Here is a 25,240-nt window from a genome sequence, read left to right as displayed (position 1 = left end):
TATCGCAGAAACATTATACTATATGTTTTAAAATAGGCAAAAAGTGAAATTGTTTTTTAAAAATGAAAAATGGTTCAGGGCGGGATACGAACCCTCAACGTTCGTGTTGCACACTCTGCTTTCTCGCCAGATGGCAGTTTTCATGAAAATAAATGACGTCACGTGTGGACGCCATTTTAGGTGTGGAGTTGTCGTTTATGTTTCACAAATGAACAATATTTGAAGGATATCGGTAAATGCCAACTTTACACATAGACCAGGCAGGCACTGCTTTTATCAGAGAAACGTCTTTGGTGTTTTTCAAGCGATAAGATGACTATTCTGCCAAAGAAGAAACAGTCAAAAGATAAGTCTGATACGGAAACAACCGACCATTCGCATACAGCAACACACAACCATTCTCACAGCCACAACCATTCACATTCTCACTACCATCACGCTAACTCCAGTGAAACAAGACACGAGAAAGGTGCTAGAGGAAGAACTTCACCTACAAGATGGCTTCCTTCAACGTCAAGGGAAGAAAAAGTTCCAACTCACGATCCTGGTGGTGGGACATTCGAGAACCATGAAAGTTCGTCGTTGACATCGTCGCATAATAAACGGCGTCATCGGTCGTCGCCACACAGGACTGTCAGGAAGCACAGGGGTCATTCCGCGAATGTACCCCCTCTGTCCCCACACAGTCCAACTGAAGGACCCTCCCAGGAATGTGAGGACCCGTACAATAGTGAAGATGAACACAGTCCACCCACTTTGCCGGAGGACATCAAGGAGGTAGCCTTATGTTTAAAAAATGCTGTTGATCAGGAACATGTTAAAATATTGTAATTTCTTTCCGTGTCTTATGAGTTGTTTACAAGCCGGGCAAGAGTACAATTTTTTTTTTGTAATGAGATGAAAATAGTGATGTATTTGACCGATATTGTAAAGTAAACAAACATCAGCATAGAATCTATTCAACAATTATAATGCTTGGGTTATCATATGGTATGGTACAGTGAACATGATGTATGCCTAATAATAACGATAACATGCATATATGAAAGTTTTAAGGGTTTACTACATATACAAATTAAGCCATTTAGCTGTGGTCGATGCCGATCAATATGTGAATCATAATGAAATAACGTGCTATGGTATATGGTGACTACCAATGAATATATGAGTTCACTGTTACTTGTTATTTGTAACCATATTGCAAGATACCGGAATGATTTACCTCACTGCACATCAGGTTCAATTAAATGTTATAACTTTTGTAAGTTGATGAATATAGAATCTCCAGACTTCAAAGTAAGAGTTATGTATTCAAATCAATGACAATGAGATTTAAATGGGATATTTCAAACGTTAATACCTTTGGTCAATGTAGATTTTACTGTATGGCTAGGATACCATAGAAACTGATAATCATGAAATCCCAGCTGTGGCAGTTGTCATGACGCTAATGTTGATATGATTCGCATGCATAGATACATTTCATTTAATGAAAACAAGATCCGGGTTATTTTGCCAGCACTGTGATAAGCACTTGATATGAAAAGTATTTTGTCAGACTGCGTCTTCTAACTTTTAAATTTGGTTCGTTCATTCTTAGGGTGCGCGGTATTATCACTATTTCGGTAAATGGAGGTTCATTCTTTCAACGATATGTATCACAATATCATGTTTTAATGCTCGGTATATTGGGTGATTTCAAATAGCGATTTTTATCATGTGTTCAATGTTATACACTTGCCAAATACCCGAAGCGTACATCCATGCATGTTTATTGAATGACTATGAGTAAATACTATGTTGTACCAGTGTCTTGTTCTGTTCCATTTATAAACTTCAATTCATACACTGGTATTTCAAATTGTCTCAGAATTCAAAATTTAGAATTATACAATATATTGTGATATGTATCACAATACAGCCTTGTGCATAGTAAAATATTGTGATACACTTGATATCATTAGTTGCTATATGGCTGAAATAATGCTGATGCGACGCGAAATTCTAACTCACTCACATGTATATATTATTAACAAAATTGAAAAAAATCTTGTGGACATTTTGGATGACCATCAGTCAAATGTCCTAGAAAACAAACTGATCTTAAACCATGTAAACCATGAAGTCTACAGATAATAATGCCAAAATACGAGTTTGGGCTAGTAAAAAAGAATTTGGCACAGACTGAAACAAATGTATTTCCTTGGATGCATTATAAAGTTTATTAAAATCATCCTGTTACAGCTAATCTCAGAGTAATAGTTCTTGTATACACTTATAAATAGTCACAACTTGTGTTTGGTTTGAAAATCCTGGATAACCCAGGTGAACTCGTGTTGACCAAGGTATAACCCACGTTAAACATGTTTTCCTAATGTTTGCACATTAACTGATTGTCCAAGTTATCCACACCTACTGAACCCCTGGACTGACCGGCCTGGGGTGTGATAGCAGCCCCCAAGTGTTGTCTTTGTTATTGCCAACTAGTTCCATTTATTGATTCAATCATGAAAATTAATCAACTAGGTACAATGTGCCCTCGCTATTGCACTCTTTGATACAGCAGTAACTCGGTTATAGCACACGGTAACGCAAGGCTTCACAAATTTACAAACATTTTTAATGAGCTCAAGTTTTACACTAACACAATGTTCTTTCTCCATCGCAAAAAAACATCACCAGTTGATCACCAAGAGCGCTTTACACCGGAAATATTAGTCAAGATTTATGATCTGAAGTACACAATTTCATCCTATTATTCTTCTATCTTGTTATAAAAACATGTTCATTGTGTGTCTGGACTTATGTTTGTAATTAGTTTTTGTGTTAGTTTATTAATGTTATTCAAAATTGCATTAAAAAATTGTGTGTGAAGTGATCCGTAGATCATGCAACTCGCCGTCATTTACAGCAACCACAAGTCAGATTACCGCTACTGACGCCTTGAAATGAACTTGAGTTGACAAGGAATGGATACATATATCATAAATGCCATGACTTGTTAAAAGACATATTTATGGCATTTTGACTATGTAATGTGGGAAGTCCCAACGATGACTGTTCAAATTATTAATGTAAAAAATATCCTGCAATGGCAATCAGCTGAACTTAAGTGGTACATTTATGGTTCTTATAATTTTAAATATATATAGTAAAAGCTGCAACTAAAATAACATGATATTGGAATATATTATTCCTGATAAAATTATAATTTCAGACACAATTTCTTACAACTATATGCATCAAAATGCTTTGAAAATGTGTCATTGGCTAGTTTTTAACTGTATCACCAGTAGATTGGGAGAAATTGTGTGTACAGCAGGTAGCTATTTCTGGCTTAGTTTACGAGAAAATACACACGGTTATCTTAATCTCTGCATATATAAAATGCTTTGGAGTGCAGAAAATACAATTTAGATGGTAAGTATGTCTAGTGATGTTCCATATCAAATTTCATATATTTATTGACCAAGTTTGTTATGCCTGTTGGTTCACCTGAATTCGCTGAAGGGATATGATGTGTTTTTTTACTGTGCATAACGCTCTTTTATTCTTTTTTTAAACTATGACTCCTAAACAACTGCTATTCTTATTTTTTTTCAAACTCAGAGCATGTACCGTTGTGTTGATTATCTACGCCCTACGACTCCATCTCCGTTAAACCACTGATTGTCTATAGCTCTCTACAATTATTTGGACTCAAAAGGCAGTTCTGTAGCGAGGGATCCCTGTATTGATAGTATATATTTATTCTGATATGCGTAATGGTTTAAACTTTTGATTGATGATCTAACTTTAGAATCAATAATGCAAGTTGATGATGATTTTGCATCTCTGTTTGATGTTCTACTCGTCATTTTGACCTTTCATGTTTTTTTGCTTGCATTAAACAGGAAAGGTACAATGACAGCTTTGTCAAGCAATGCAGCACTTGTTAACCTCCCATAGCTGTGTGCTATAGCAATACACATGGCTGTTGTTTCTCCTTCTCCTGGCAGACAATTGTATTGTAATATATATTGCATCTAAGTGTTATTTTATGAGTTTTAAATCAGGCATTGCCATAAGTTATCCTTGATTAACACAGGTTAACTCAGGTTGAATCTAATCAACCATGGTTGCCAGACATGTGGTAATCTTGATTGAATCAGATCACTCAAATATTGATAATTGAACGCACATACTGTGTTACCTCCCTTGATTAAGCGTTACTTGGGGCAGCCGAGCCTCTAACAATAGCGGAAATGACAATGTATGATGTTATTATGGTCTTTTAAAGAATAAAGGGCAGTTTGAAAGTGAAAGAAAGCATAGCAGTATGTTAATGGCATTGATATTGTATTAACAATATAGACCTAGTTGTTGCAGTATATAACAATATAAAATTACAGGCAATACACAGCCCTAGAATCTTGTTAAAATTTTATTACAACATAATCTTAATCCAACAAAGTCCAATGTACATTTTGCCAGCATTACTGCATTTTTTCAGAAAAAATACAGGCTTCAAATATTTTTTTCAGGCTAGAGCCATATTGAGACTTGTCTCTGCATAAGATAAGCTCAGTTCAAAGCACACAGATTATATCCAAACAGAAGTTATCCTTATTATCACAGAAAATCTGAGACTATCGCTTCGTCTCTGAAAATATGTGAACTTCTATCTCACACTATGCATTTCTTCTTTCTTCTTAGATCCTATGTGGAAACGTGCTGGAAACATGTTTCCAGCTTCTAAAACAAAATACTTCACCCAAACGTTTATGCCATTGTTTTGGGGCGCTGTTTCTGGGATTTGCAACATACTGTATGGGAAAACAAGACAATATCTAAGGATATACCTCATACTTGTCAGAGTAAAATTACACTGGGATTTTGTGGTCATTGTCCTTGTAATAATATGTTTAAGATGTAATAAGTTTTAGATGTCCTAGGCATCAAAATGGGGTCCCAGGGTGAACACTCCCCCAACAGTTTATAAAAGTGCATGGTTACCTTACACGACCTGATCACATATCTCTGCCAACTCATTCTCTTTCTGATTGCCACTGTCTGACCACTCTCAACAGCGAATGCCTTATGTTGATTATAAATGGGATTCTTTGTTTAAATCAAAAGTTAGTGATTGAATGAAGAAACATTGATCATATTTCTGCAAATTAAAGAACATTCATCAATGATTCTTTGAAATCAGCTGACAGTATATATACCGTAGTATGCCACGAGACAGTAATTGCTGATAGGAACCAATGAAACTACAGGTAACTCAGAAATACCTTAGCTCAGATTGCTTGGGCTGAGTGATCATTTGTCATTAGGTGAGGCCGGTGATATCCCTTGTTTAATGTTTTTGAAAATAGGGGAAAAAAATAACATACAGATTTTGACTGGACATGTGGAAAGAATGATTACTTTTAACATCTACTTGTAACTTGTGTTTAACTTTCACTTAAACATTGTTGTCAGAACGACACAAGTAGGTTTATAATAATTTCAAAATGAATTTAAAAAAATCTTCTTTTGGGGAGGGGGATCTTACTTCCTGACTGACCTCAACGGGTCCAAATAAATCTTCAACTCATTTTTTTGGCCTTCAGCATCTTGGCATTTAGAGTGATAAAGTCTGTGAAACAAACAAAATTGTTCATACCTTGTGAAATATTCAATTGGTATAGATATGGTGTATGCTATATGTTTATGTAACATAACCAGATTTTTTGTGAAAACAGCTGTCCTTCAAGATGATAGACTAGTGGCTGTGTGTAACTCTGATCCACAGTAATACATGCCTTGTTCTGACTATAAGTGTAGGGGCAGTCGGGTTGCCTAGTGGTTAAAGTGTTCCCTTGTCACGCCGAAGACCCTGGGTTCGATTCCCGACATGGGTACAATGTATGAAGCCAAGTTCTGGTGTCCCAGTTTTGATATTGCTGGAATATTGCTAAAAGTGGATGTAAAACCAAACTCTCACTGACTATAAGTGACTCACTGTTATCAACTAGTCTTCAGATGGGAAATTCCTCGTTTCATGGAATGTTGTGTAAGTTGATTAGATTTGGAAAGAACGCCAAGCAACACCTGAGACAGTGTTTTGCTGTTGTTGGCTAGAAGCCCAAATGAGCTGATGTCAATGCATGTCTGTCTGTTGTGACATCCATCATCCAGAGCTCCAGATAACTTTTTGAGCAGTTGAGTTTTTACTCTAGGGTTTCTATTTTAATTGGGTTAAAACATTTTTCATTGGGTAACCAATATTTTTTCTCTCATCTGTTCATCACTCTATTGGGTTTTTCCCAAAATTAGTAAACAATTTAAGATTTTACGCAAATAGGCTGCTTATCTGCAGCTCTGATCATCACCTTTGAAAGATACGGTGGTATTGATGAAGCTGAAACTTGGCATGCATCTTCTCACCAGTGATGACACCAGTGTGTTTGTCATTTAAGAAATAATAAACTAAGTTTCGTCATTAGAAAGTTGCAGCATCCTTTTCTCTAAAAGCTTCTTATGGTAATGATAAATGTATTCCACTGTTTTTCAAGGCATAGCAATTGGCATCGTAACAGCAACAGCTAGCTGCTTCGGATTATGTGACAAACTATTTTTGTAACCTTTCCCAGAAGCTGGTAAACCGAATGTGCAAGAACTCTAAATGATTGTATGTCAGCATAACACAGGCCTCTGACAAGTCTGGCATTACTGTAATTGTTTGTCACAGGCAGCTCTCTGTATTATTTTGGAAGTTCAATGATCATGATGATACATGACTGTTTTGCAACTCTGTTTTAAATTCATAGCCATGACAACCTTTTTATTTTAAGAAAAGCAGTTAATTTGCCTTGATAATGTTACCATTGGTATAGGTTAAGCTTGTAGTTCTCATTGTACTCATCTTAGTAGGTATGTTTTATTGTCAACTGGTAGAATATGCACTGGTATCACTGTATATCAGTTTTTAATTTTTTTATTATTTCTTTCTTTTTTGTAGGTGGAATTGCCCATCATATTTAGGACTAACATTTGAGAAATTAAGAAACACAAATTATTTTAACAATTTGAATTAATATGATACATTTACTTTGATCTGTTGATACATGCAACACACATTGATTCAGGAGAAACAATTACATGCTGAACTGTCTATCTACTGTTTCAGCTGGAGAGATGGTTTGAAAATGCTATGAAGGAAAAGAAAGGATTTCTTATAAAGAAGATGAAGGAGGATGGTGCTTGTTTATTCAGGGCAGTCGGTAAGAAACTTTATATATTCCTGTACATCGGTGTGGACCTTTGGTTTGTTATTCATGCTTCGTTTGTTTGTTGTTTAATGCCACACTCAGCAAACTTACAGCTACATGATGGTGGTCTTGATGATTGAATCTGGACCAGACACTCCAGTCATTGACATCGTGAGCATCCGTCTACACAAATGGGATACGTTGACATGCATAAACCAAGTCAGTGAGCCTGATCACCCGATCCCATTAGTCGCCTCTTACAGCATGCCTGGCTTGCCGAAGACCAATTCTAAGTTGGATCTTAACAGGTTTATTATTTATGCAGTTTGTTAGGAGCTTTACTGATCGGTCATATATTATGTACTGTTCTGAAAGTCCCACATGTGACAATATGGAGTGTCAAGTTCACTCCCATGCATGCTGGAGATCAGACACTGTCGTCAAGATCCGGGGTAGAATAGGTCTTCAGAAACCCATGCTTGTTGTTACATAAACAACGGGATCGGGTGGTCAGACTCGCCGACTTGTTTGATGCATGTCATCAATCCCAAATGCGTGGATTGATGCTCATGATGTTAATCACTGGATTGTCTGGTCCAGACTCGATTATTTATAGACCACCGTCATATACCTGGAATATTGCTGAGTGCAGCGTTAAACAACAAACGAACTTACAGGGTAATCATAGGTGTGTTCTCATGCTTCTCCACATTGTCACCCGACCAAGTCTAGGCCCCCAGCACCCAGTGTTAGCTGCGTGAGCCAACTGAAATGATGAGCAGCTTGTCACAATGTGTTAGGGGCGGTCGGGTAGCCTAGTGGTTAAAGTGTTCGCTTGTCACGCCGAAGACCCGGGTTCGAGTCCCGACATGGGTACAATGTGTGAAGCCCATTTCTGGTGTCCCCTGCCGTGATATTGCTGGAATATTGCTAAAAGCGGCGTAAAACCATACTCACTCACTCACTCACTCACTCACTCACTCACAATGTGTTATCAGCTGGTGCATCAGTGTACCCTGATGGTATTTTGCTCATACTGTCGACCACTGTGTGCCTTGCTCCTGGCATGGGATTTACCTGGACCATCTCAGAGAACAATATGTGCCCCCAAGTCATCAGCCAATATCTATACTAATTCCCAGTGATAACCAATATTATGGCTTTGTTGGGGTGTCTTGTATTTCAATGATAAGAGGACCATTAAAGAGGACAGAGAATGCTTTAGTGCTCAGTTTTGCACTATCATATTGAAAGCAATTTAAAATACCTCCTAATCTGAAAAAATCAGAACTTTTCACAGAAGTCCCAATTTTGAAAAAATGATGACTTTTTCACAGCTTGCCACTTAGATTGGAATCCAAGAAAAATACCTGTCCAGCAACCTATGCTGGTTGTAAGAGATGATCAAATAAATTGGGCAGTTAGCCTCAGTGACTTGTTTGATTTCATGTCAGCGTTACTCGACAGCATGAATTGTTGCTATCATTATTCATCACAGGATTGTCAGGCCCAAACTTGATTATTTATTGGCCACCGTCATATAGTTGTAATATTTCTGAGTGCGACATTAAATAACAAACAAACAAACAAATCATGTTAGCTATATAATAGGGGAATATTATCATGATTATTGCTGACATTCACTCACTCATGCAGGGTGATAATGTGAGAAAGATTAGTGATATTATTTGTCGGTATTCTTGGTTCTATCATTACATTTGTGTGTTTGGACTTGATTACTTCGTGCACATGGAAATCTAATTCAGAAGGTATTTGTTGTGTTTCAGCGGACCAGGTTTATGGAGACCAGGAGATGCATTCTTGTCTACGCAAACACTGTATAGATTATATGGTGAGTCAAACATTAGATTATTGGGTGAGTCAAATGCTGTATAGATTATATGGTGAGTCAAACACAATAGATTATTTGGTGAGTCAAACATTAGATTATCTAGTGAGACAAACACTGTATAGATTATATGGTGAGTCAAACATTAGATTATTGGGTTAGTCAAATGCTGTATAGATTATATGGTGAGTCAAACACACTAGATTATATGGTGAGTCAGACACTATAGATTATATGGGGAGTCAAACACTATAGACTATAAAGCGAGGCAAACACTATAAATTATATGGTGTGAGTCAAACAATGTAGATTATATGGGGAGTCAAACACAAGATTATTTGGGAAGTCATAAACTGTAGATTCCATGATGAGTCACATAGTATAGATTATGTGGTGAATCAAACACTACTGAGTATATGTTGAATCAAACACTGTATGTTATATGATAAGTGAAACACTATAGATTATACGGTGAGTCAAACACTGTATAGATTATATGGTGAATCAAACACTAGATTATATGGTGAGTCAGACACTATAGATTATATGGGGAGTCAAACACTATGGACTATAAGGCGAGGCAAACACTATAAATTATATGGTGAGTCCAGGGTTAGAAACTAACAGTTTTCGTCCACTAGTCCTTATAATGATAACATATAGCAAAACCCTTAAAAAGGGCAAATTTCTACTAGTCCTTATGATACCTTTACCATTGGGCAGTTTGGAAAGGACTATAGGACTAGTGCCAATTTCTAACGCTGAATTTAAACAATGTAGATTATATGGGGAGTCAAACAAGATTATTTGGGAAGTCATAAAGTGTATAGGTTCCATGATGAGTCACATGCTATAGATTAAGATCAAACACTACTGAGTATACGTTGAATCAAACAATGTGGATTATATGATAAGTGAAACACTATAGATTATAAAGGATGTATACAGTTTGCAACCTATGGAGATCCTCATGCAGAGAGGTATGGTTTTGGAGTGAAAGGTCTCATTATTATCAGATTGTTTTGAAAATCCAATGAAATAAATGGCGAATGTATTCTGACCTGAATGATTACATTTCAGAAAAAAAATGCTGAGTTCTTTTCTCAGTATGTTACTGAAGACTTTACAACATACTTGAACAGAAAGAGGATAGAAAGTTGCCATGGCAACCACCTTGAAATGCAGGCCATGTGTGAACTGTTCAACCGACCAATAGAGGTCTACCAGTACAGTATTGGTAAGGAGTAAAAGCATCTAACTTCTGTTTTAGTGGTTGTTGCAGAGTTGCATCCCTTTCTGTGTGGCAGAAACGGATGCTTGTGGGTTTGAATCCTGGTTTGCCCTGATGTTTTTATGTTTGTCAGTGTCATATTCAAGCTTGTGGGTTTAACCAAATTGATAAACGTTTAAGGCCTACTTTACTTGAGGCATTCTTCCCACATGATGCTTACATGCTGTAATATAACTGTGATATAACTGTGATACTGTTCAAACTTCAGAGTTAAACCAAACGACCCGTGAAGATCCGGGGAAGAATAGGCCTTCAGCAACCCATGCTTGCCGTACAAGGTGACAATGCTTGTCGTAAAAAGCGACTAACGGGATTGTGTGGTCAGGCTCGCTGACTTGGTTGATGCATGTCATTGTATCCCGTGGATCAATGCTCATGATGTCAATCACTGGATTGTCTGGTCCAGACTTGATTATTTACAGACCTCCATCATATAGCAGGAATATTGCTGAGTGCGGTGTTACAACAAACAAACAATAAAAAAGAAGTTAAATCAAACCTACTTACTCACTAAATAGTGGTTGTTCCCGACATGGGTACAGCATGTCAAGCCCATTTCTGGTGTTCTGATGTTACTGGAATATTGCTAAAAGCAGCGTGAAATCTAATTCACTCACTCTCACACTATTATTTGTTTGTTTGATGTTTAACGTAGCACTCAGCAATATTCCCGCTATATGATGGGGATCTGTAAATAATTTTACTTTGGACCAGACAATCTAGTGATTGACATAATGAGCACTGATCTACACAATTACGATGACATACATCAACCAAGTCAGTGAGCCTGACCACACAATCCCGTTAGTCGCCTCTTACGACAAGTATAGTCACCTTTTACGACAAGCATGGGTTGCTGAAGATCTATTCTAACCAGGATCTTCACAGATTCTCACACAATTAAAGATCAGACTATGTGATACTTGAAGGGGTAAGCTTGACTTTTCATGTTTGCAGAACCAATCAACACGTTTCACAGTGCCTACAAGACAGACAATGAGCCAATCAAGATCAGCTACCATGGTGGTGTTCACTACAACTCGGTCGTTGATCCATACAAAGCTACAATTGGTGTTGGCTTGGGGCTGCCAGGACTGCAACCAGGAGTGAGTATTGAAGGGTGGGGACTTTTAGGGTAAGTAGTGCAGGGTGGGGTGAGTATTGTAGGGTGGGACTGTCAGGGTGAGTAGTGAAGGATGGGACTGTCAGGGTGAGTAGTGAAGGATGGGACTGTCAGTGTGAGTAGTGAAGGGTGGGACTGTCAGGGTGAGTAGTGAAGGGAGGGACTGTCAGTGAGTAGTGAAGGGTGGGACTGTCAGAGTGAGTAGTGAAGGATGGGAGTGTCAGGGTGAGTAGTGAAGGGTGGGAGTGTCAGGGTGAGTAGTGAAGGGTGGGACTGTCAGTGAGTAGTGAAGGGTGGGACTGTCAGTGAGTAGTGAAGGATGGGACTGTCAGAGTGAGTAGTGAAGGGTGGGAGTGTCAGGGTGAGTAGTGAAGGGTGGGAGTGTCAGGGTGAGTAGTGAAGGGTGGGACTGTCAGTGAGTAGTGAAGGGCGGGACTGTCAGTGAGTAGTGAAGGATGGGACTGTCAGAGTGAGTAGTGAAGGGTGGGAGTGTCAGGGTGAGTAGTGAAGGGTGGGACTGTCAGGGTGAGTAGTGAAGGGTGAGGTGAGTAGTGAAGGGTGGGACTGTCAGTGAGTAGTGAAGGATGGGAGTGTCAGAGTGAGTAGTGAAGGGTGGGACTGTCAGTGAGTAGTGAAGGATGGGACTGTCAGAGTGAGTAGTGAAGGGTGGGACTGTCAGAGTGAGTAGTAAAAGGGTGGGACTGTCAGGGTGAGTAGTGAAGGGTGGGACTGTCAGGGTGAGTAGTGAAGGGCGGGACTGTCAGGGTGAGTAGTGAAGGGTGGGACTGTTGGGGTGAGTATTGTAGGGTGGGACTATTGGGATGAGTATTGTAGGGTGAGACTGTTGGGGTGAGTATTGTAGGTTGGGACTATTGCGATGAGTATTGTAGGTTGGGACTATTGGGATGAGTATTGTAGGGTGGGGGTGTTGGGTGAGTATTGTAGGGTGGGAGTGTAAGGGTGAGTATTGTAGGGTGGGACTATTTGGGTGAGTATTGTAGGGTCGGACTGTGGGGGTGAGTATTGTAGGTTGGGACTATTGGGATGAGTATTGTAGGGTGGGGGTGTTGAGTGAGTATTGTAGGGTGGGAGTGTAAGGGTGAGTATTGTAGGGTGGGACTGTTGGGGTGAGTTTTGTAGGGTGGGACTATTGGGATGAGTATTTTAGGGTGGGGGTGTTGAGTGAGTATTGTAGGGTGGGAGTGTAAGGGTGAGTATTGTAGGGTGGGACTGTTGGGGTGAGTTTTGTAGGGTGGGACTATTGGGATGAGTATTGTAGGGTGGGGGTGTTGAGTGAGTATTGTAGGGTGTGACTGTTGGTGTGACTATTGTAGGGTGGGACTGTTGGTGTGACTATTGTAGGGTGGGACTGTTGGTGTGACTATTGTAGGGTGGGACTGTTGGTGTGACTATTGTAGGGTGGGGGTGTTGGTGTGACTATTGTAGGGTGGGGGTGTTGGGTGAGTATTGTAGGGTGGGACTGTTGGTGTGACTATTTTAGGGTGGGACTGTTGGTGTGACTATTGTAGGGTGGGACTGTTGGTGTGACTATTGTAGGGTGGGACTGTTGGTGTGACTATTGTAGGGTGGGGATGTTGGGTGAGTATTGTAGGGTGGGACTGTTGGTGTGACTATTGTAGGGTGGGGGTGTTGGTGTGACTATTGTAGGGTGGGGGTGTTGGGTGAGTATTGTAGGGTGGGAGTGTTGGTGTGACTATTGTAGGGTGGGGGTGTTGGGTGAGTATTGTAGGGTGGGGGTGTTGGGTGAGTATTGTAGGGTGGGAGTGTTGGGTGAGTATTGTAGGGTGGGGGTGTTGGGTGACTATTGTAGGGTGGGGGTGTTGGGTGAGTATTGTAGGGTGGGACTGTTGGTGTGACTATTGTAGGGTGGGGGTGTTGGTGTGACTATTGTAGGGTGGGGGTGTTGGGTGACTATTGTAGGGTGGGGGTGTTGGTGTGACTATTGTAGGGTGGGACTGTTGGTGTGACTATTGTAGGGTGGGGGTGTTGGTGTGACTATTGTAGGGTGGGGGTGTTGGGTGAGTATTGTAGGGTGGGGGTGTTGGTGTGACTATTGTAGGGTGGGACTGTTGGTGTGACTATTGTAGGGTGGGGGTGTTGGTGTGACTATTGTAGGGTGGGGGTGTTGGGTGAGTATTGTAGGGTGGGAGTGTTGGTGTGACTATTGTAGGGTGGGGGTGTTGGGTGAGTATTGTAGGGTGGGGGTGTTGGGTGAGTATTGTAGGGTGGGAGTGTTGGGTGAGTATTGTAGGGTGGGGGTGTTGGGTGAGTATTGTAGGGTGGGAGTGTTGGGTGAGTATTGTAGGGTGCAGGTGTTGGGTGAGTATTGTAGGGTGGGGGTGTTGGGTGAGTATTGTAGGGTGGGAGTGTTGGGTGAGTATTGTAGGGTGCAGGTGTTGGCTGAGTATTGTAGGGTGGGGGTGTTGGGTGAGTATTGTAGGGTGGGAGTGTTGGGTGAGTATTGTAGGGTGGGGGTGTTGGGTGAGTATTGTAGGGTGGGAGTGTTGGGTGAGTATTGTAGGGTGGGGGTGTTGGGTGAGTATTGTAGGGTGGGAGTGTTGGGTGAGTATTGTAGGGTGTTGGGTGAGTATTGTAGGGTGGGGGTGTTGGGTGAGTATTGTAGGGTGGAACTTTTGGGATGAGTATTGTAGGGTGGAGTGTTGGGTGAGTATTGTAGGGTGGGAGTGTTGGGGTGAGTAATGTAGGGTGGGGGTGTTCGGTGAGTATTGTAGGGTGTTGGTGTTGGGGTGAGTATTGTAGGGTTGGAGTGTTGGGGTGAGTATTGTAGGGTGTGAGTGTTGGTGTGAGTATTGTGAGTATTGTAGGGTTGGAGTGTTGGGGTGAGTATTGTAGGGTGGGAGTGTTGGCGTGAGTATTGTAGGGTTGAAGTGTTGGGGTGAGTATTGTAGGGTGGGAGTGTTGGTGTGAGTATTGTGAGTATTGTAGGGTGGGAGTGTTGAGGTGAGTATTGTAGGGTGTGAGTGTTGGTGTGAGTATTGTGAGTATTGTATTGTTGGAGTGTTGGTGTGAGTATTGTGAGTATTGTAGGGTGGGAGTGTTGAGGTGAGTATTGTAGGGTGTGAGTGTTGGCGTGAGTATTGTAGTGTTGGGGTGAGTATTGTAGGGTGGGAGTGTAAGGGTGAGTATTGTGAGTATTGTAGGGTGGGAGTTTTGGGGTGAGTATTTTGAGTATTGAAGGGTGGAACTGTTGGCCTGAGTATTGTAGGGAGGGTTGGACATACTCAAGGTTTGTGTCTGCAATTAATGTTTTGGATTTGGTCTTTGTTTAAAAAGAATAAGTTAAGTATGTGTATTGATGACCCTCAATATTATTGTTCAATGAACAATGGAGATTTTAGCAATTAGTCACAAATCTGAAAGGTTCTCTGGTTCATCTTACAGAGACTTGATTGTTACGTCTTTTTTCTAGCTTGCTGACAAGAACCAGATGAAAGATGCAGTGAAGATGTCTGAGAACACCCATATAGAGAAGACAATGCTGGAGGATAAGATTCGTGAAACAGACTGGGAGCTGACACAGGAGACCATTGAGGAACAGGTGGCGCGGGAGTCATATCTTCAGTGGCTCAAGGAACAGGAGAAACAGGCTAACAGGCAGGGAGGGGTGAGTCACAACCACAGTGACATACAGGGGGTGGGGGGGATCCTTTCTGCAGTGGCACAGGGGAAAGGGGAAACAGGCAGGGAGGGGTGAGTCACAACCACAGTGACATACAGGAGAGGGTGGGGCGGGAATCCTTTCTGCAGTGGTTCAGGGGAAAGGAGAAACAGACAGGGAGAGGTGACATACCCCACAGTGACATACAGGAGGGTGGGGCGGGAGTCCTACCTGTTGTGGCAGTTTGTTTGAGAGAGAATGATATATTTGAAGCCTGTAAATAAGATAAAGACAAGGTTTAGGAACAAGTTGATGTAAATGAAGATTTGAAACAAAAACTTAGCCTTTCAAGTTGAGTTGTCTCAAGCAAGTTTCTAAAAACAAGTGGTTGCTGTTTCCAGCTCAGTTAATAAGACAGTACACACAGTAATCTTAATCTCTGCAGATAAGACAATGCCTTGTAGAACAGGAAATCATCATGTCTAGTGATGTTTTGTCTCAAATTTCAAATTTGTATTGACCAAGTTTAATTGTTTTCATCTGTTCATTTACCTGATTCCCGACATGGGTACAATGTGTGAAGCCCATTTCTGGTGTCCCCTGCCGTGATATTGCTGGAATATTGCTAAAAGCGGCGTAAAACCATACTCACTCACTCACTCATTTACCTGAATTCACTAAAGGGATACGATGTAATATTTTTCTGCAGAAGACAAACATGTTCTTATTGCAAGTATAGGGATTGTGTATGCGCTGGTGATGTGCTTCATTCTGGTTCGCTTTATAGACAGGGTATATTAATAAGCAGTGATTTTGAAGGTGTTTACAGGGGGCGCTTTATTGACGGTGATTCGCGGTAGTAGAAATTAACCCTATATAAGAGTTTTGCTATATGTTATTATTATTAGGACTACTAAACTAAAACTGTGTTTCTATCACTGAATTAGGAATGTGTGGGGATTCCTGATAAGGATTAGCCTGTAGCATCCTATACTAGCTGTGAGACACTTGATGACTTAATATTAATCACTAGATTGTCTGTCCAAACTCAAATCATGTAAGGGTTATACAATATGATATGCATTATTATTATTATTATTATCATTATTATTTCCCCCCTCCATGAAGGAACAGAGTTGGTCCGCCCTTCCATCCGTCTTTCCGTCCGTCCGCTTCTCAAAGGGGACACATTTTCTCAAAAACTATTTAAGTCAGAGAATTGAAATTTTAAAAACTCATTTTAGTGGTCATGACCTCAAATGAGTTTGAAAATTGCTGTCGTAAAATAATTTTTTACAGAGTGCATACTAGGGGATAGTGATAACGCTGTTTTCTTCTTCTTCTTGTTATTTTTTGGTTTCTATTGTGAATGATAAGGTGATGTGACGCTAACATCTGTTGCAGGCCCGTTCAGCCAGTGCCACATGCAGCTCATCCAGCGAGTACAGCCACAGCCTTTATGAGTCGGCTGGCTCCCCCGAGACACGTGGGGGTGGACGGTCTCCACGAGTCCGTAGTGGACAGAACTCCACCCAGAACAGTCCCCAGAGGCTGGATGGGGTGGACAACAGCCTGCCTCATATGGCCAGTCCCAACATGCCTACTGCAGGTGTGTGTAGTTATCTCCCCTATTGGAGACATATTTTTGTTACATTTACGAAGTCTTTCCTTAACAAGACTACTCAGCCGTTATCAGACCTGTGGAGTCCGAGTTAGAATTAGCCTTCAGAAATCCATGCTTGTTGTAAGATGAGACAAGCGGGATCAGGATGTTGTGTTCCCTGTTTTTTATTTGGTTGATGCGTGCGATCCTATTCCAAATGTGTTGATCAATGCTCGTTATGTTAATCAGTGGATTTTCTAGTCCAGACTCTATCATTGACAGAGATCACTGTCACGTCATAAAGTTTGGGCAGCAATTTGTTATGGCAAGAATTCCTTCTTTTCATATCTATCAGTACATTGTAAGAATGTCGGCACCACATCTGTAGGTTTCACCAAAATACATCGCTGTAATTTAACTGGAATACTGTTCAAAAAGGTGTTGAACCCAACTCACTCACTCATTGTATTGTGCTATATAAGAAGGGCTATTGAGATGGTATAAACAATGCAATAGGCAGAGTTGCTTCCCTTCTGTGAATATCCTTATGATAAAGAAAAAACCTGAATGTTGTTAATCAATGAAATTATGGACAAATCAGTTGTTTTTATCCTCACTTGGAGACAAATCAGTTTCAACAAAAGTTAGACAATTATTTTAGGGAATTAGCTCAAATTTAAACCTAGATCAGTCTAGCTACTTCTGTTTGCTGGAGACACATTGAGAGACTGACTTTGTTTCTTCCTCTTTCTCTCACAGGCTGTTCCCAGTCTCCAAAGGTGGAGCAGTCCCTCTTGCCTAACATAGCAGACATTGAGGTGCCTGGCGCAGTCGGAGGAAGCTTTGAAGAAACTACTTCCATCATGAATCAAATCCCCCCTTCCATGCTAGGTGAGCTTTCTGTCTGCCTGTAAGCAATAGCTTATCCATATATCTTCTTGCTGTTTGCCATGGCTTCACAGACCAGAAGTCATGAAGGTATTCCTTAATGATAGATCTATGTGGTGCTTCCAGGGGCTAAATAGAATGAAACACTTCATCAATAACCTGTATGGTCTTTCTAGAAGCCCAATAGTCCCCCAAGACTTTTATATTTCTCACTGATAAGCCCCTGTGGTGATTCTAGAAGCTCAATAGTTCCAGTACCTCATGCTTGCATTTCTCAATGATAAACCTGATTCTCAAAGCACAAAATGTCCCAGTACCCTTTGATTGTTGTATTCCTCGCTGTTAACCTGTGGTGATACTAGAAGCATAAAAGGCCCCTGTGCTCCATGCTTCTTGTATTCCTCAATGGTAAACTTGTGGTGATTCCAAGGAATACAAAAGGCCCCTGTACCCCATGTGTCTTGTATTCCTCCCTGATAAACCTGTGGTGGTTCCAAGGAACACAAAAGTCCCCTGTACCCCATGCTTGTATTCCTCCCTGATAAACTTGTGATGATTCCAAAGAACACAAAAATCATGCTCCCTGCATCTTGTATTCCTCCCTGATAAACTTGTAGTGATTCCAAGGAACACAAAAGTCCCCTGTACCCCATGCTTGTATTCCTCCCTGATAAACTTGTGATGATTCCAAAGAACACAAAAATCATGCTCCCTGCATCTTGTATTCCTCCCTGATAAACTTGTGGTGATTCCAAGAAACACAATGGGCCCCAGTACTCCCTGCATCTTGTATTCCTCAATGATAAACTTGTGGTGATTCCAAGAAACCCCTGTACCCCATGCGTCTTGCTTGTTGTATCAACCTGGTCTGATCTTCCATCTGTATTGCTGTGCTGCAGGGCTGTCGGAGTGGGACGAGGATGACATCCTGGCACAGGTGATGGCTCAGTCCCAGCAGGAGTACCTGGATAGTCTCAAGAAGCACAACACCCCAGCCAGCCAGTCCCCGATCCTTCCCCCATTGGATGACATCGCCAGCTGCAGCACGCCTGGTCTTAGTGAATCCTTCCATTACGACGACCCAAGCTAACACACGCCCACACCTGTATCATAATATAACCTATTGTTATACTCTATCTCTCTATATATACATAACACAGAAGTACTCAGTGCTGGAGTGGTGGGGACATTGGGTTTGAAACTGGGTATTCTGTTGTGTAATTTACATATTCCTTGTACCAATGTTAGGGGTTGACGTCGAACTGATGCATTTAAAACCGCAAGAGTTAACTCTGTTCTTGACTCTGTGAAAGTATCGGGGTGAAACTGCAGTGGATTCTGCTCTGTATGTGTTGTTCAACCTTAAGATTTGTGCATACATGTAAAGATGGAACTTTCTTACATGTGAGCGTTATCACACATTATATGAACTGATGCTGATGTCAGTGTCAACCAGAGCATTTGTCATAACTGAAGGCTATCTCTTTATGTTCTTTTCTGTTACGAAGGTTTTTGTCAAGGTTTTCAGGTTTTTTTCTTCAGTTATTAAGTTTGATAAATTTGCTCACCTATGATGAGATTGGATTGCAATCCTGCTCAGTTCCAGGTATACGGGGATCTCTAAGGGTCAGCAGGTTAGTGTGGGAATTGTTTGTACCCTACAAGAACAACTTAAAGTGTAATGACATGTTCCTGGCGGTGGGTAGTTCTGGCTGCTGCAGTGTTTGGAGCTTGTATTTTGGGTACTGCAGTGTTTGGAGCTTGTACTGGAAGCATGTATTCCTGATGGTTGTTTCTGAGTCCTATTGTGTTTGGAGCTTGAACTGGGAGCAGGTATTCCTGATGGTTGTTCAGAATGCTGCAGTGTTTGGAGCTTGTACTGGGAGCATGTGTCCTTGAGGGTTGTTCTGAATGCTTCAGTGTTTGGAGCTTGTGTTGGGGACATGTGTTCCTGATGGTTGTTCTGAATGCTACAGTGTTTGGAGTGTGTATCAGAGTGTGTGTTGACACAGTAGCAGTGTTTGGAGCTTGTATTTGTAGGCAAGTTGTGTGGGCCACTTGCACAAAGAAATCTAAGCGTTAAACTGTAGTAGGTCTACGTTAGATGGTTACAAAGTTAAGCTGAATTTACTTTGTTCAAGTGGGTCAAAAGAATTGGATCTGACTGCAGCAGTGTTTCGAGCTTGCATTTGGAACATTGGTTCCTGGTGGTTGGTTCAACTGCAACAGTGTATGAAGCTTACATGTCAAGCTAATTTGAAGACTGCTCAAGCTCACCTGCCCTACTCTACAACTCACGTCAGCTCTTGCAGTACAACATTCATCACACTTACCCTCTAATATATTTATGTTAAGTTAATTAACTTTATGCAATTGTTGTCTTTTTTTGTACGTTGTCAGTTAACTTTTCATGCAAATTTCTCAACATAGTTAATATAAAGTGGCAATTTCAATGACTCAGTATTTGCCCTTTTCATGAGCTGAAAAGGTACCACAACCAGCCCACATGGGAGAAAACATTGATTTGATTTACGGAAAAGGAAAAAGTGAATTTGATTGTAGAAGAGTGTGTATGGAACAGCCATGATAAACAGACATAGCTTTTTCAGCCATGTTATTTTGGCCTGAAGTCAACATCCCAAAACTGTGTTGTGAAAACCTATAAAGTACATATTCAGGGTGGTTGTGTATGTCCATAGCCAAAAGGAGTCAAAACAACTTAATGTTCGTCGACAGTCTGAATTCTAAAAGCTATGAATGTCATGTATCCATGGTTTTCAAAGCCTTAATGTTGAGGGTCTCTCATTTATTGGACACAACTATCCTGTCAGTTGGTACTTGTGTTGGTTAGAGTTTGTACATTCTTACTGTCTCAAAATAACTTTTGCAAGACATAATTTGTACTGCATAATCCAAATTTTTCAGGAATGGACAAGATCTGTAACTAGATTTGATGTGTAGAGTTTCACCAATCTGTGAGAATTGAGTTGTCCTTGAGGTCACGGGTCAGTGGTCCTTGGGGTCACCAGTCCCTGAGCATTGAGTGATCCTTAGGGCTGCTTGTCAGTGATCCTTGGAGTGACCAGCTGGAGAAAACTGAGATGTCATGTCCTTTTAGGTCACCTACAAATTAATGGGGAAGGTCATGCCACTAAATGGGTGAAATATTGTAGGAACTTATGGGTCACCCGACCGTCAGTGGGTATTGTATAACCCGTTGTATTCAACAGTCAGAGGGTATTGTATAACCCATTGTATTCACCAGTTAGTAGTCATTATATGGCCCTGGGGTCAGATGTCTATAAACAAGTGGGCAGTGGACCCTGTCCTTGGTTTGTTATATCATTCTACTTGGCTCAAGTTGAACTGCGAGGTCAGACCATCATCTGATGCTTGTGTTTAGCAGGACTCCTGTGTAAGAAATCTACACATTCATAATTGATCATTCATCCTCAGTTGTGAACAAACATGGCTACTGCTAATAATCGCCATAAAATTTTGTATTCTATGCATCCAAAAAGTGATATTGATAATTTTCTAAGAAAAACTTTTTATTATATTTTTATTTTATTTCCAAAGAAATGACTTATTGAAATAAATAAACACTGTTCGCTATACACCTTTATATATGTTGAGGTTGTTAATGTTTGTGTACAGGATATGATTGTCTGAACTTTGTTAACCACAGAACCTATTCAGAAGTGTAAGATCACATTGGTATGCTCGTATGTAGAGATGATTGTCAAAATGTTGTTTTTTTATAGAATATATTCACTACGCACACAGACAAGGTCATCTGAACTCAACTAAGGTCAAAGATCTGTTCATAATACATCCTAATCAGGAAGCTTCACGTGAACTAGAGGTAGAGGGGTGCCTAGTCGTCGAAGGTGCTGCAATTCACTGTGTAGTGTTGCATCCTTTGGGCATATCAGAAACCTAAGGTCTTTGGTTCAGATTCACCCTGATCATGTTTCTAGGTTTGTCAGCACCATACCCTTGCTTGTGGGTTTCACCGAAGTGGTAAAAATCGAAGACCTGTATGATTTTGGGAATTCCAAAGCTGACTTGCCATATTTCTGAAATACTGTTCAAAGCGACAAAAAACAACTCTCACTTACTCATCTGACCTAACAAAGGTCCTTGTCACCGTTCATCACACATTAAGAAGCTTCATCTGAACTCTCAAATGTCCTTGAACAGTTCATCACATTGTCACTCATCTTCTGAATCAATGTAGCACAGCTTACAGGCTAGCATCTCACAGCTTATTGCGCCAGAAGTTCTCCTACACCTTCTCACCTTGCAATAGCATGGAAAACTTACTGGCTGCCAGTGTGATCTTTACTTCATTGGTATCATGTCTCTTCACTGAAGAAGGTGATCATTTTGACAATGTTTGTGATGATTGTTGCTTAGTCTCTTAAACATCACTGAAATGACTTTTACCCCCAATGAAATGAAAGCATATTCCTGTCTCTTAGGATTCCGAAGGTGATGTGTGCCTCCAACATGGCCATTGTTTATCCTCTGGATCATATGTAGTGATCTATGGAGGTCATGCACACCTGGCATTAACCAATGGAATTAATGCACCAAAGCCCTTAGCCAATCGGGCAGATGCACAACAGGCATGAGTTAGTCAGTGGAGGTGGACCAGGCTTTGGCCAGTGGAGAAGAGACACAGCTGGCATTCACTAAGGCAATATCCAGTAAAAGAGATGCTCCAGGGGCATTAACCAATGAAGATGCACCATGGGCTTGAGCCAAAATGCAAAATTTTATTTCTGCTCTTGCTTAGATGATAGTTACACAAATACAAATATATGTGACATGACAAGCATGTGGGATATGACGGAGAATTTTCTTAAGGTGGGTTCTGGATGCAAAGCAGAAAATTGTTGCACACTTTGATTGGACGAAAAATGGATGTATTTCTGTGCTGCGGCAACTAGAGGAAGCATATCACAATGATTGTCTACCCTTGTTCATGGTCAAGGAGGCACAGCCGTTTAAGGTGAGGCAATTTGCTGAGCATACTTTCATCCTGAAGTAGACAAGGATCTGATGATCGTTGGTTTCAATCCCGATTTCTGACTGATTATGTTTCTACATCAGCACCGTACCCATACTTAGGGGTTTCACCATAATGGTTATTGTTGAAACCTGCACCCATCTGGGCTATCATCCCACATTAAGCATATATACAGTGATATAACTGAAATACTGAGACCAAACTCACTCACTCTTTGTGGTCATAGCTTCTGTCACTGTCACCTCAGTTCTACTTGCCTGGTCATTTGTGTGCATTGTGTGGCGGTTAATTTCTGATGGAGATGGTGGATGTGATTGTGATGAGATTGATTATAAGGTGGAATCAAACAAGTTGGACAGAAGTAGGACTCACGAGTAGGAGCAAGCAGGTTGTCTCAGCAGCCCGGGATTTCTTCGTGTCTCAAGGTTGAATAACTGTAGCAGCTAAATCACATTCTAGAAAACATTTGTCTTCATTTCAAGTGTTATGTATAATTTCTGTCAATTTTGAAGTGTTTTTCTGTAATGTTTGTATCTTATATTTATATGGAATCTAAGGATTTCCCATGAGACACATGGTACAAGTTTCTGTAAACAAAAGTCGACCATTTGCAGTAGGTGTATCTGTTTCACTTGTATGTATGGTGGGGTGTAGGTGGATTTGATTTTTAGTGTTTGATTGTAATTATAGTTGATTCATGAATGATATTTCCCGCTGAGCGAATTATCTAAGTTTCACAACTATCAAATATAAGGATATTCTCTTTTTTTCATAAAGGATTATTTTCCCAATAAACTGTGATTTTATTTCAAATGAGTGCTATGCATCAGAAAGATGATTAGTTTTAGTTTGCACACCATGCCCACAGTTCATCCTCCTTCTGATAAGACTGTAGTCGTAGACCAGCTGAAGATGTTTTACATGACTTTGTGCCTAGCCATAGTGCTATAGGTGAAATTTAAACCAAAGAATGAACACCAGACATATCCATGGAGGTGTCTGCAGGGTACCCATTCTCACCATGTTTCAAAACACAAAGCCATTCCCTTCAAGGTGCAAGATCAGGGCTGCTTTGGGTTTTTTAAAGCTATGTGTGTGTTTTACAAATTTTGATAAACATTCTACACACTAAATGTTTTAACAAATGCTTTTCACTGACAAGCATGTTTAATTTAATGTGAAATACACTTCGACATCCAGAATTATGTCGCAGTCTTGCCCAATGTTTGCATGACTGACGAAGCCCTTCTCGTATAGCCTGGTTTTCGCAGAAAATGCATAGTGTCATATTTATGATTTTCTATTTGTTTATGTGCATATTCTTACAGGAAATTATCCTTTGTCAAGGAGAAAACTTATATGATTTATATTACCTAAATTTGGAAATTGATCTTGCACCTAAAAGGATCTCTGCCATTGATGGACTAACCATATGATGGTTGACACTTGTCTGAGGAAGGGGGATGTGACTTAGGGGAGACTTGCTTTGTTTTGTTGTTATTTCCCTGTGACAATTGGCATGCAGCAGGTCAGCCAGGTGGAGTGATGGCCCCTTGCTGGAGGAGGAGCCTGGTCTATCTGTGGCCCAGGTGCCACTGCTTCCTGCCATGCTGCTGCATATGGCAGGCAGTCTCTCACTGTCTAGGTCAACATAGCCTTAGTTGCAAATAAACATTGACTTGCAAATTACCATTTCTTCTGTTGTCATTGTCGGTTGTAGATGGATTGCTTACCAGTAGGTGAGATTGCCCACCAGAAATGGGAGAGATTGTCCATGACAAATAGGTGAGATGGCCCACCGGAAATGGTTAAGATTGTCCATCACAAGTTGGTGAGATTGTCCATTTCAAGTAGGTGAGATTGCCCACCAGAAATGGGTGAGATTGTCTATTTCAAGTAGATGAGATTGCCCTCCTGAAATGGGTGAGGTTATTCATCACAAGTAGGTGAGATTGCCCACTGGATACAGGTGAGATTGCCCTCCTGAAATAGGTGAGATTGCTCACTAGAAGTGTTTTGATTTGAACATATTTTATTCCACTTAGATAGCCCTTTACATTATAAGCAATATATAATACATGTATTACAATTTAAATATGTACATACCACAGAGTACATACATAGAGAAGCAGCAGGAAACAGCTTTACAATTATTTAAATCTTTTAGTGCAGTTGATGTACTTATAGACAGTGAAACAACTGTACATTGTCGTCGAAGCTGAGATGGGAGCTTCCGTTAAACAATTACAAATAAGGCACTAGCTTGTCTTTACAAATTTCAGTTATGCAGTGAAACATATTTCTTGCAGTTTGATAAAATGGACATTCTGTTAAGTTGTGATAAACCTGTTCACACGGACTACAGATACAGTTAGAGCTGTATATTAAACCAATTCTAAAAATAAGTCTTTATTGAGAGCATGAGTAGCGTAAGTTTGTAAGCAATATATTATACTTCCTCAAACCACAGGAAAATATGAAGGCGCACATTTAGTCTGGATTTTGGTTTTGCTTTTAAAGAGCTTAGAGAACTGGAGTCTCTAAATGACGGGCAAATCATTCCATATTGTTAT

General features: G+C 40.5%; 1 protein-coding gene across 1 annotated transcript; it reads left to right on the top strand.

Annotated features, from left to right (window-relative positions):
* The first annotated feature begins 162 nt into the window (after window positions 1-162).
* On the top strand, window positions 163-24,356 carry LOC124144232 (OTU domain-containing protein 5-B-like). The gene is made up of 9 exons (XM_046513534.2): window positions 163-777; window positions 7,157-7,250; window positions 9,026-9,090; window positions 10,168-10,324; window positions 11,336-11,484; window positions 14,953-15,147; window positions 16,546-16,750; window positions 17,504-17,635; window positions 18,532-24,356. Exons 1-9 carry the CDS (start codon window positions 313-315, stop codon window positions 18,720-18,722), a joined length of 1,653 nt encoding a protein of 550 aa, XP_046369490.1. The 5' UTR covers window positions 163-312; the 3' UTR covers window positions 18,723-24,356.
* The last annotated feature ends 884 nt before the right edge of the window (window positions 24,357-25,240 follow it).

This window comes from Haliotis rufescens, unplaced genomic scaffold (genome assembly GCF_023055435.1).
Source record: "Haliotis rufescens isolate VD_foot unplaced genomic scaffold, xgHalRufe1.0.p SCAF_16, whole genome shotgun sequence".
Lineage (NCBI taxonomy): Eukaryota > Metazoa > Mollusca > Gastropoda > Lepetellida > Haliotidae > Haliotis > Haliotis rufescens.
This window is presented reverse-complemented; position numbering and strand designations above follow the sequence as displayed.

Bases quoted from the DNA above. Each gene is read 5' to 3' on its own strand.
- LOC124144232 (XM_046513534.2), top strand. From the start codon at position 313: ATGACTATTCTGCCAAAGAAGAAACAGTCAAAAGATAAGTCTGATACG. The intron at 11,485-14,952 runs GTGAGTATTGAA...TCTTTTTTCTAG, and splicing joins TGCCAGGACTGCAACCAGGA to CTTGCTGACAAGAACCAGAT. The intron at 15,148-16,545 runs GTGAGTCACAAC...CATCTGTTGCAG, and splicing joins AGGCTAACAGGCAGGGAGGG to GCCCGTTCAGCCAGTGCCAC.